This window comes from Sminthopsis crassicaudata, chromosome 3 (genome assembly GCF_048593235.1).
Source record: "Sminthopsis crassicaudata isolate SCR6 chromosome 3, ASM4859323v1, whole genome shotgun sequence".
NCBI classification, from domain to species: domain Eukaryota; kingdom Metazoa; phylum Chordata; class Mammalia; order Dasyuromorphia; family Dasyuridae; genus Sminthopsis; species Sminthopsis crassicaudata.
Window position 1 is genome coordinate 607,844,811 of NC_133619.1, and position 12,000 is coordinate 607,856,810.

The 12,000-nt window shown below is 50.0% G+C and overlaps 1 protein-coding gene across 2 annotated transcripts in view; it reads left to right on the top strand.

Moving 5' to 3' along the window:
• ASAP3 (ArfGAP with SH3 domain, ankyrin repeat and PH domain 3) overlaps positions 1–12,000 on the top strand; it is a 68,558-nt gene that overhangs the window by 42,560 nt on the left and 13,998 nt on the right. The window contains exons 9-21 of one of the 2 annotated variants that reach the window (XM_074305885.1): positions 915–1,001; positions 1,179–1,288; positions 2,902–2,971; positions 3,243–3,330; positions 4,762–4,810; positions 5,060–5,253; positions 7,233–7,366; positions 7,482–7,576; positions 7,805–7,982; positions 9,281–9,366; positions 9,480–9,595; positions 9,916–9,983; positions 10,086–10,193. In XM_074305885.1, coding sequence (XP_074161986.1) covers positions 915–1,001; positions 1,179–1,288; positions 2,902–2,971; positions 3,243–3,330; positions 4,762–4,810; positions 5,060–5,253; positions 7,233–7,366; positions 7,482–7,576; positions 7,805–7,982; positions 9,281–9,366; positions 9,480–9,595; positions 9,916–9,983; positions 10,086–10,193 — 1,383 coding nt within the window. Of the gene's footprint in view, positions 1–914; positions 1,002–1,175; positions 1,289–2,901; positions 2,972–3,242; positions 3,331–4,761; positions 4,811–5,059; positions 5,254–7,232; positions 7,367–7,481; positions 7,577–7,804; positions 7,983–9,280; positions 9,367–9,479; positions 9,596–9,915; positions 9,984–10,085; positions 10,194–12,000 lie in introns of both variants that reach the window. The other variant, XM_074305886.1, reaches the window with a different exon arrangement.

The following is a 12,000-nucleotide window of genomic DNA, read 5'->3' on the forward strand; positions in this document are numbered from 1 at the left end:
CACTTACTGTATGCTCGGCATTGTTCTAAGCACCGAGAATACAAATACAAAAAGACAGTCCCTGTCCACATGGAAAGCAGGGGGTGGGGGAAGAAGAGTCTGAAATTAGGACAACGATGGAGGCAAAGAATAGGAGTCTGGAGGTGAAACATGACTGTGGTCTTCCTAAAATGGGAGTCCTGGGATGGGAGTTGCCAGTTAGGAGGACATCAGAGTGAAGGGTTCTCCAAGATGGCAAAATGGTAGCCAAGAAGAAGAAGGAAGAAGATGGAGATAAGAGTCTGGTCATGATGGAGGTGAAGAATGGTTGGGTCTTTTTTAATATGGTGGTAAATAAATGGATGAGTGGGGAAGAGAGTAATAGATAGATAGGAGGTTGGATGAAAGGAGAGAAAGGGAGGGAGAAATGGAGGTAGGAAGGGAAAAATAGATGGAGAGAAGGATGAATGGAATGATGGAGAGGATAGATGGTTGTTTGGAAGGAGAAAAGGAGGAATGTATGAATGGAAAGATGAGTGGAAGGAGAGAAGGAAGGATAGATGGAAGGAAAGAAAGACTAAGAGGAGAGAAAAGGGAGAGATGGAAGGATGGATAGAGGGAAAGAGGGAGGAATGGATAGGAGGGAGAGAGGGATGTAGGGAAAGATGGAGGGAGGGATGAATCTGGTTCCTGTGCTGAAAAACGAGGCAGTGTGCAGTGTGTGTAACGTCTGGCCGGAGTGCCATGGTAACTGTCTCCCCCCAGATGTGTGGGAAGCCCCCATCGGCCCAGTGAGTGCAGTCCTTGTCCGCGGGGGCGATCCTCCCCACAGACGCGCTGAGGCGGCCCTTGTGCAGGCTCCAGGCGGCAGCTGCCAGGGAGGTGGGAGCCGGGGCCGGGGCTGGCAGCTGCTGCCTGACTTCTTCCTTCCCCAGCTGCACCAGGCCCATGAGGAGGACATTCAGAAGCTGACCCAGATCCGGGACTCTCTCCGGGGTGTCCTGCAGCTGGAGAGCAGAGAGGTCAGGCCCCTGAGCGAGAGCTCCCGAGCCCTCCCCGCTCCTCCCCAGCACCCCCTCCCCAGGACAATCAGGGCCCTCCTGAATGACCCTCTGTCCCAGTGAAAAGCTAGCTCCCTTCCTCCCTCCCAGAGTGACCCCCACCAAGCCAGACCCTCTAATCTTCCGCCTCTGAAGCAGGAAAATGCAAGTCGGAAGAACTCCGGGGGCAGCTACAGCCTCCACCAGCACCAGGGGAACAAGCAGTTCGGCACGGAGAAGTCAGGCTTCCTGTACAAGAAAAGCGATGGGTGAGTGTGGAGGAGCGTGGCTGGTGTTTGTCCCGGGGCTGGCGGACAAAGGGACCGAGCATCCGGCCACCTCTCAGTGCTCGGGGGTCCAGGGGGCTCGTCTCCATGTCGGGAAAATGGGCCTGCGATGCCATGGGGGCAGGAGCTTCCCCCACCAGTGCCTTCTTGCCCATCCCCGGTCCTAAGGAGTTTCCTTGGACACGGGAGTGACTGGTCCAGGCTCACACAGTAAGGATGAACGGGCTCAAACCTGGACTTTGGGGACCTCGGAAAACCAACAGCATTGTGGGTAGAGTGAGGAAGATCTGCCCCTGGTCAGGACCAGTCATGTGTCCTCTCTGAACCTCAATCTCTTCACCTGGAAAATGGAAAGAATGATCTCAGGAGGGTCCAGCTCACAAGTATTTTGTGTTGGAAATGGGGACTGGACCTGGGATTTCACTGGTGGAGGGAACTTCTGGGTAAGGAAATTCCTTCTAACAATGCAAATGGGCAACTTCTCTGCAAAAGTTAAGACCAGGTTGGGGCCGCTCAGAGATTATGGAACTGAAGCAGGATTTATCTGTCTGTTCTCTGGCGATGTTGTGACTAATAAGCATTTATTAAGTGCCTCCTATATGCCAGGTACTGTGCTAAAGAAAAAAGGAAATAAGCATTTATTAAGTGCCTCCTGTGTGCCAGGCACTGTGCTAAAATAAAAAGGAAATAAGCATTTATTAAGTGCCTCCTGTGTGCCAGGCACTGTGCTAAAGAAGAAAGGAAAGAAGCATTTATTGTGCCTCCTGTGTGCCAGGCACTGTGCTTAGTAGTAGGAATAGAAAGAAGGACCTCAGGGAGCTCATAATCTAATGGGCGAGGGAGATAACATGCAAACAACCCTGTGAAGCCAGATATGTACAGAATTAGGAAAGAGCCAACAAAGGAAGGCTCCTGAATTAAGAGGGGCTGGGGAAGGCTCCCTGTAGATGAGATTTTAGGGAGAGAGTTTTCTGAATTATTATTTATTATATTATATATAATTATACACATTATTCCACATTATTATCAACAAGCCGAGGCATTAGGACACCTTGGCTGCGTCCCGGAGGAAAGGTTGCTCCTGATTTTGCCTTATTTCTGGTGTGAAATTCAAAGCTGCCGTTCAGCACTAATGACGTGGAAACACGTTTTTCTCCCCCAGTCAGCTGTGATGGGCAGATATCCCATTAAGCAACGTATCCTTCTTCTGAACACAAGAAATAGGAATACAGCCACGGTTCAGGAGTTTGTCAGTTGTCCTCCTGGGTTCTCGGTAGTTCTTCTGACAGGTCCCCAACTTGTGGCCCAAACCTGATGTCTGTGGGCAGCCTGCCTTTCAGACCTGGGCTCCCTAAGGGAAGGGGCTGGCTCTGCCCCAACAGATCAGGGTCCCCTCGGATCTAAGAGTCTCCCAGGACTGGGACTGTGTCCTCTGCCTGGAGGTCCCGTGAGGGCTTCGTCCCTGCCCTCCCCCCAAGAATGGGAGCTTCCGGAGGTATAAGGGTGGAGGGGACAGCTAGGGGCCTGACTTCTCCCTGGAGGTGGTAGTTGGTGTGGCTGTAATCCTGGGCTTTCTTTCCCCTTTTGGACCCCAGGATTCGGAGAGTTTGGCAGAAGAGGAAGTGTGGAGTAAAGTACGGCTGCCTGACCATCTCTCACAGCACGGTGAGGGGCCTAAGGGGCTGCGGACCAATGGTCACTTCCTTGGGGCAGGGGACGTGAGGCTAGGCTTGAGCAGGCCGAATGGACATAGCCAGGCCTCGTCCTCCCAGGCTATGTCCAGCTGGGGGCTCACTGGAGCCAGGCTGGGAGGGGTGTGTGGATTTTTATAGATGGGAAACCTCTATACCCTACCAACCTGACATCTGAGAAGGAAGCAGAGCCCCCTCACCTGAGCTCTCGTGTCTTTCTTCCTTCCCTCTGCACGTTTTCACAGATAAATCGGCCGCCAGTGAAGCTGACGCTGCTGACTTGCCAAGTGAGACCGAGCACTGAGGAGAAGAAGTGTTTTGACCTAGTGACCCGTGAGTGGAAGCTGCCTTCCTCGTCCTCCCTGGGACTCCCATGTCTGGGGAAGTGGGATCCTGCCCTGGCTTCAAAGCCTTCTTCCCGAGCAAGCACAGTCAAGTGTAGACAGCCCCAGTCATAGGGAGCCAGAGCAGCTCCCAGAGGGAGCTCCAGCCTCCTGCAAGGACTTTCTGCCCGGCCCTGTGGGGGGCTTCAGGAATAAAGGAGACCCAGTCCCTGCCCACAGACAGCTTCTGACCCAGTAGGGCATTGTCTGTTAGAGCCAATGGCATGTCTTAATACAATGAAGGCGAGTTTTTAAATATAGGCTGACTGTAAGAGGAGGACGGTAAAGGGTTAGAGAGGGCCAGGGGAGGGGAGGCCAGATGTCCAGGGACATCCATGAAGGCTGATAATATTGGGACCAGATGGGCCCTTTGGATAAACTTAGAGCTGCATGGAATCTTAGAATGGGGAATTCAGAGAGGGCCCTTAGAACCCAGGAGGTCAGAGCTGGGAGGGCCCTTAGAACACAGGAGGTCAGAGCCGGGAGGGCCCTTAGAACACAGGAGGTCAGAGCTGGGAGGGCCCTTAGAACACAGGAGGTCAGAGCTGGGAGGGCCCTTAGAACCCGGGAGGTCAGAGCTGGGAGGGTCCTTAGAACCCAGGAGGTCAGAGCTGGGAGGGCCCTTAGAACCCAGGAGGTCAGATCTAGGAGGGCCCTTAGAACCCAGGATGTCAGAGCTGGGAGGGATTTTAGAACCCAGGAGGTCAGAGCTGGGAGGGATTTTAGAACCCAGGAGGTCAGAGCTGAGAGGGCCTTAGAACCCAGGAGGTCAGATCTAGGAGGGCCCTTAGAACCCAGGATGTCAGAGCTGGGAGGGATTTTAGAACCCAGGAGGTCAGAGCTGGGAGGGCCCTTAGAACCCAGGAGGTCAGAGCTGGGAGGGCCCTTAGAACCCAGGATGTCAGAGCTGGGAGGGATTTTAGAACCCAGGATGTCAGAGCTGGGAGGGATTTTAGAACCCAGGAGGTCAGAGCTGGGAGGGCCCTTAGAACCCAGGAGGTCAGAGCTGAGAGGGCCTTAGAACCCAGGAGGTCAGATCTAGGAGGGCCCTTAGAACCCAGGATGTCAGAGCTGGGAGGGATTTTAGAACCCAGGAGGTCAGGGCTGGGAGGGCCCTTAGAACCCAGGAGGTCAGAGCTGGGAGGGCCCTTAGAGACTAGTTTAAGACCTTTTTACTAGGAAGGAAGTTTTTAAAAAGCAAGTAACTATTTACAAGTGACTGCCATGTTAGCAACAGTGTTAGGATTTCCAGTCCTGAATCTCCCAGGATTCAGGGGAAGACACTGCCATTCTTTTCCTGACTCAGGGGTCCCTGACTGGGGTTCAGAGGAGGGGGTTTCCCTGCTGCTCCAGGCAGCCTTCTTCCTTCCTCTCCTTGTAGATAACCGGACATACCACTTTCAGGCTGAAGATGAGCATGAGTGTGAGGCGTAAGTAGCTTTCCTCTGACTTCTTACCTTTTCCCCCAATCTCCCTCATTTATCTCAGGGCAGGTCTTGAGTACTTATCTCAGGGCAGGTCTTGAGTTCTTCAAGGGGCTTGGTCAGAGCTGAGAATGTCACTGGGTCCAGGTAAGGGGGCTGCTGATTGGCTCTCCATTCCCCAAGGCAGAGTCATGGCCCTCCCAGGTGCGTCACCTGTCCCTTCAGGTGTAGCCCTTGCCTTGGTTTCCCCTCCAGGTGGGTGTCCGTGTTACAGAACAGCAAAGATGAGGCCCTGAGCAGCGCCTTCCAGGGGGAGTCAGGAGGTGGACTTCAGGGAAGCCCAGTGGGGCCCGGGTTGGATGGGGACCTTCGGGACCTCACCAGGCTGATCATTGCTGAGATCAAAAGCAGACCTGGAAACAGTCAATGCTGTGATTGCGGAGCCTCAGGTAAGTGGGCAGGGAGCTGGGGATGGATGCATATTGAAACACAATCTAGCAAATTTAATTAATTTAATCTTATTAATTAAGCGTCTATTATGCTTAGTTGCTGGGGGAGAGGCTGCACTGGGATGTGATCTCACAGAACTTAGAATCCAATAGGGCGATAAGGAAAAACCATAGATAATTGTAGTGGACGTGAATAAATCCACTGGCCCCAGCCACGCGGCCATGATGCATCCAGCAGGAAGGACGTGTCCAACAAAGGCTTCCTGGAGAAAACTGAATTTGAATGGGTCTTTGAAGGATGAGGGTGGCTCATTCTCTTTAGCCTTCGAAGCCCCTTATAGTTTTCCTGGTTTCTTGACCCTCCTTCACATGCTGTGTGAGCCTGTGGTCAAGTCACTTTACCCTGTCTGCCTCATCTGTAAAATGAACTAGAGAAAGAAATGGCAAACTACTCAGGTATCTTTGCTTAGAAAACCCTAAATGGGGTCACAAACTTTATAGTCCAACCAAACTGGACTATTTCTCACTATTTCTCCCAACTTGATTTTATGTTGGCTGCACCCCATTCCCAAAATGCACTCCCTTCTCACATAGACCTTGTAGAGTCTTTAGATTCTTCAGTATTCAACTCAGCCTCCAGCTTCCCCCATGGGGTCTTTTCTGGTCCCTCCCATCCAAAGTCCTTTAATGTGTTCTGTCTCTATTTTGCATATATGTTGTCTTCCTACTAGAATATAAGCTTCTGGAGGACAGGGTAGCTTCATTTTTGTGTTCGTGTCTCCACCACCTTGCTCGGGGCCTGGCATAAAGTGGACACTTAACAAATTTGTGTTAGTCACTGATTGGTTGATTGAAGGTAGTTCTCAGGTAGAAAAGAGAGAGAGACTGTTTGAAAGCCAAAGTCATATTTCAGGCCAAAAAGAAGGCCAGGTTGACTAGTCTAGTCAAGATGAAGTATGTAGAGGGGGAGTATATAGTTTGTTTTTCACCAGCTTACTCTTCAGGATTAGATTATTTAGTTTCCAATTAATTTTTGGCCTATTTTCCCCTGGCCCTTTATTACTTGTAATCTTTTATTGCATCATGATCTGAAAAGGATGCAATTACTATTTCTGCCTTTCTGCATTTGATTTGAGGTTTTTATGCGTCAATACATGGTCAGTTTTTGTGTAAGTTCCATGTACTTCCCATACATGCCAAGAAAAAAGTATATTCCTTTCTGTCCCCTTCAACTTTCTACAAAAGTCTATCATACCTAACTTTTCTAAAATTTTATTTAGTTCCTTAACTTCTTTCTTTTTTATTTTGTGGTTCAATTTATCTAATTCTGATAGAGGGGAGGCTGAGATCCCCACTAGTATAGTTTTCTCCAAAAGTCTATCATACTTAACTTTTCTAAAACTCTACTTAGCTCCTTAATCTAGTTCTGATAGAGGGAGACTGAGCTCCCTCACTAGTATAGTTTCTCCAAATATCTATCACACTTAACTTTTCCAAAATTCTACTTAGTTCTTAACTTTTTTCTTGCTTACTTTGTGGCTTGATTTATCTAGTTCTGATAGAGGGGAGGTTGAGACACCCACTAGTATACTTTTCTCCAAAAGTCTATCATACCTAACTTTTCTAAAATTCTACTTAGCTCTTTAATCTAGTTCTGATAGAAGAAGATTGAGCTCCCCCACTAATATAATTTTCTCCAAAGATCTATCATACGTAACTTTTCTAAAATTCTACTTAGCTCCTTAATTTCTTTCTTGTTTATTTTGTGGTTTGATTTATCTATTTCTGATAGAGGGAGGTTGAGATCCTCCATTAGTATAGTTTTGCTGTCTATTTTTTCTTAACTTCTTAGAGAGGAATATATAGAGGAAGCCTCGGAAGTGGGGATATCTTTAGGAGAGAGCATGGAGGCGTCAGGCAAAGGGTGTGGATGGAGGGGCCATTCCCACCCCTCGGGCAGATGCTGCTCTTCCTTCCAGACCCCACGTGGCTCAGTACCAACCTGGGCATCCTCACTTGCATCCAGTGCTCAGGAGTCCACCGGGAGCTGGGTGTGCGCTTCTCCCGAATACAGTCGCTCACCCTTGACGTGCTTGGGCCTGCAGAGTTGCTGGTGAGTGGCGGTAGATGAGATGGGGAAACTTTGGGGGGGGGGACTATCCACCCCACAGCCCTTGGCAATGGTCCCCTCCCTGGCCTGACAAAGCCCACCCCCTCCTCACATGCAGCTGGCTGTTGGCATTGGAAATACACAGTTCAATGAGATTATGGAAGCCCAGCTCACTTTGAATGGTGCCATCAAACCCTCCAGTGAGAGTGACATGTGAGTAGCTCTCTGGTGCATCAAGGGGAGGGGGATCCCTCTTGGAGGAAGCAGACTCCAGGTCTGAAGGAGTCCAGAGCAGGACTGGTGGCAGCTCCAGGTCCACGGGTCTCCAGGGGAGAGGATGGGAGTATGGGAGCCTATATCCAAGAGTCTCTGGTGGAGGGATTCAGGAGAAGGAGAGGGACCAGGTCTAGAGGTCCCGGGGCGGGGGACTGTGTCTTGCAGGAGCACCCGAAGAAACTACATTGTGGCCAAGTATGTGGAACACAGGTTTGCTCGCCGCAGCGGGTACGAGCCCCACAGACTCTGGACAGCAATCTGCAACCGGGACCTCCCGGCTGTCCTGGAAGCCTTTGCCAATGGCCTGGACTTTGGGCAGCCACTGCCTCGGCCAGATGGGCAGGTAAGCCCTTCCTCCCTCCTTCTGACCTTCCATCTTGGTCCATCCCTGGTTCTCTGTCACCCCTGATATGACTCAATCTTGCCTGGGAAAAACTGATTAACAATTAAGTGACCCAAGATGTCATTATTAAGCACCTACTATGTGCCCAACACTGGACAGAGGAGGGAGAAGTCAGGAGAGGATGGGGTCATCATAGGGGGTTTCTTGGAGGAAACAGAGCTTGGGCTGGACCTCGGAGGATGGAGAAGACTCCGAAAGGCAGCAATAAACTACATAGAGGGAGAAAGGGGTGAGGTGAATTCTCTAGGTTAAGAGAAGGCAGGGAGAGCCTGAGTGGAGACTTTGTGCTAGAGACTGTAACCTCCTGCTTGGGCTTCAGAGGAAGGAACAGCTCAAACGCAGCTTGGAGCCCTGGGACCCGGGGCTTCTGTTCCCTGAAATGCAGATGTCAGAATTAGGGACCTGGGGCCAAGTATGGCCAATGAATGCCGTATTGGACAGTCTGACGTAGAGGTTCTGGTGGGAGTTTCAGGTGCAGACCCCTGGGAAGGAGGCAAAATTCAGGGCTGGGGTTTGGGAAGCGGTCAAGACTGGAAATGTGGAGCTGAATTTCTTCCACATAGAAATGATAACTGAGAGTGAGAGTGGGATTGAAAGAAGGGAAGTAGCAAAGCGGGCTGGAAACTGGGCATGGGGGAATACTGACTAATCAGGCAGGAAGAGAAGTTAGAACCTGGGACTGGGAATTTAAGGAGCATCCCTAGGACCCAGGAGGTCAGACTTGGAAGAGCCCTTAGAACACAGGATGTCAGGGCTACAAGGGCCCTTAGAACCCGGAATATCAGACTTAGAAAGGCCCTTAGAACCCAGAAGGTCAGAGCTGGGAGGGCCTTTAGAACCCAGGATGTCAGAGCTGGGAGGGCCCTTAGAACCCAGGAGGTCAGAGCCGGGAGGGCCCTTAGAACCCGGGATGTCAGAGCTGAGAGAGTTAGGAAGAAACATAAAATATAGCATTACAGAACTGGGAAAATCCTTAGATCACAGATTTGGGAGCTGTAAGAGATCTTAAACAGAATATTAATGCTGCAAGGACCTTAGAACATCGAATTTAGAACAGTGGAAACCCTGAGTCCAAGGACAGGTGGGACCCCCTCCCTGTGAAAACTCTGCCCCTTCCCAACAGAGGCTTGGGTCTGACCTTTCAGGGTTGGCCCCCCAGCATTTCCCAGCAGCTGGGCTGCCCTGGAGGGGGTAGGGCCATTGAGATAGGAGACCTGACAGGTTTGATGGTTCTTTAGCCTTCTGGAGAGCTTGCCCTGCACTTGGCCGTCCGCCTTGCTGACCAGACTTCCTTGCCCCTGGTGGATTTCATCATTCAGAATGGGTGAGAAGCAGCCCCTCCCCTCTCCCTTTCTGACCCTCAGCTCTGCCCTCTTCCTCCTTCCCCCGGCCCTTGGCACCCGCCCCCTCCTCCATGCTGACTTCCATCCTCCCCAGAGGCCATGTGGATGCTAAGGCTCCAGACGGGAACACGGCTTTGCACCTCGGGGCCCTGCACAACCAGGCCGACTGCCTCAAGCTGCTACTCAAAGGGAGAGCCTCCGTGGGCACAGGTGAGGCTGGGGCCTCCATTCCTGCGCATTCTTTGGGAGGGGACAGTCCTAGAAGGGAAGTGGAGAACTCTTCCATGGGGCTATCTGTCTACTCTCCCAGTGCAGTAGAAAGATTTCTCATTACAGATTCAGAATTTAAATCTTAACTTTGATACCTACTAACAAGTCACTTGACCTTAGTGAGCCTCTGTTTCCTCATCTGTAAAATGGGGCACCCTCAGACAATTACGGTTGTGAGGAAATGGCAGGTTGCGTTTTAAACCCTAAAGAACGCTTCTCCATTGGTAGTGAGGGTAGAATGACCTGTGAATTCCCCACAGTGAATGACGCTGGTGAGACTGCCTTGGAGGTGGCCCGGAAGATCCGACACAAGGAATGTGAGGATCTAGTGAGTGAGGGTCGGAGAGGCCGGGCCTGGGTGGGGGTGGTCCCGAGCCCCTCCCGGATCTCCTTCTGACTCCCCCCTCTCTCCCCTCTGTGCTGGTGGCAGCTGGAGCAGGCCCAGGCCGGGACCCTCATCCTCCCACTGCACATAGACTACCCCTGGGGGGTTTCCCCGGATCCTGGATCTGAGAGTGAGGAGGAGGAAGAAGATAAGGTGAGCCCCTCCTCATCTCCCCCTTCAGTGACTTTCTGGGCCCTTGAGCCGCTGGGTGACTGGGAATTGAACAAGGAAAGCATCCCTTTAAGTCTCTTACAGCTAGATAGTTACATTGACCACCATCAGAAAGCGCCCCCACTTTCTGGGGACCATCAGGACTGCCCTCTTGCCCTGTTTTTTTTTTTTCCCATGGCTCTCCTGTTCATCTTGACAAGAACAGACTCCTCTGTGAGAAAGGCTTCATGGTCATGGTCAGGTTTTCTCTTCTTCCCACTGTTGGTCCCTTCTTCTGGTTATCTCCTCCCAAAGTCTCTCCTCTCACCCATCTTTCTTTGTGGTCTAGTCCTTCCTTCTACACCCTCCTTCCATTTCTCCCGCCCTTAGGCCAAAGATCATGGGTTCATAAATCACCCCCCAAGCCAGGAATCAGCAGAGGGTCAGGGTCACGGTGTTAAGCAGAGAAAGGGGGACAGAGGGACTAAGTCTGGAGGTTGCAGCCAGATGGCGGAGGGCTTTAAAGGCCGGGGCGTGGACTTTGTATTTTTAGCATCCAGGCAAAGGGAACCAGGAAAGTTTTGAGCTGGCAATGGTAGGTGCTTTAGGAATGTTATTTTTGCAGTTGTGAGAAGGACAGACTGGAAGGCAGAAAGACAGGAATCGTGGAGATCAATTAGGAGACTTATAATAGTCTGAGCCATGGTCAAACATCAGCCAAGGTTGCCCTGCTCCCCAGAATGCTGCCAAGTACAGCCTGAACCCGATTAAAATGTCGTTTCTGGGCAATTTTAATATGTTGGCATATTAATAAAATATGGGATCTTATTACACTTTAGTGGCCCCCTGGTCTATTAGCATTTGACACTCGCATGTAGGCAAGAGAGGATGAGGGGATGTCTCAAAGCTAGGAGTTGTGTAAGAGGAAAGGAGAGATTTATTACCCCAGTAGAACTGATAGAATTTGGAAAAACTGATTATATATTCGGGGGTGAAGGAAAGTCAAAACCTTGGAGATACTTAAAGCCATCAAACACTCTGCCCTCAACTCACCAGCACACATTTGGAGTCTTTTAAATTCTAGGCGCCACGATTTAAAAAGGATATTGGTAAGCCAGAGAGAAGGGCAGCCGGGACCCCAAAGAGCCATTTGAGAATCTGTCAAAGGGGAAGGGAACAAGCATTTATTAAGCACCAGCTATGCTCCAAACACTGTGCTAAGTGCTTCTAAAAATAGTATTTATGAACCCCCCTCAATGTTGCAATTACTATCAGGTAGTAGGTGCTATTACTATTCCCCCCTTTTTTACAGTCGGGGAAACTGAGGCAGACAGGTGACGTGACTTATACAGGGTCACAAAGACTAGATTTGAACTCAGGCCAGTTCCATGCGAATCCTCTATCCACTGTACCACCAGCTGGAGGTGTTCTCCACCGAGAAGGGAGAGTCTACTCTATACACACAGTCATACACTTCAGACCTGTGTTACTTCTTTTTTTTTGGACCAATTATATCAGGTAATTTCTACTTATTTAATCATTGTTCCCTTGGCAAATATAGAGATCAGGTCTTTCTACCTATGGTTTTTTTTGCTTTTGAAACTTTTTTTTTGTTAATTTTCTAATTATATGTATATATATATATATATATATATACACATATATAATTTAATTTTCTAAATTTATTTTATTTGAAGAAATAGAATAAAAAAAGAAAAAAGCAATACAAAACAAAATGAAACAAAAGAAAAGAGAACATTATCATGTGCCCAGCAGAACATTAAGGAGGATTCAAAAGATATTAAAACAA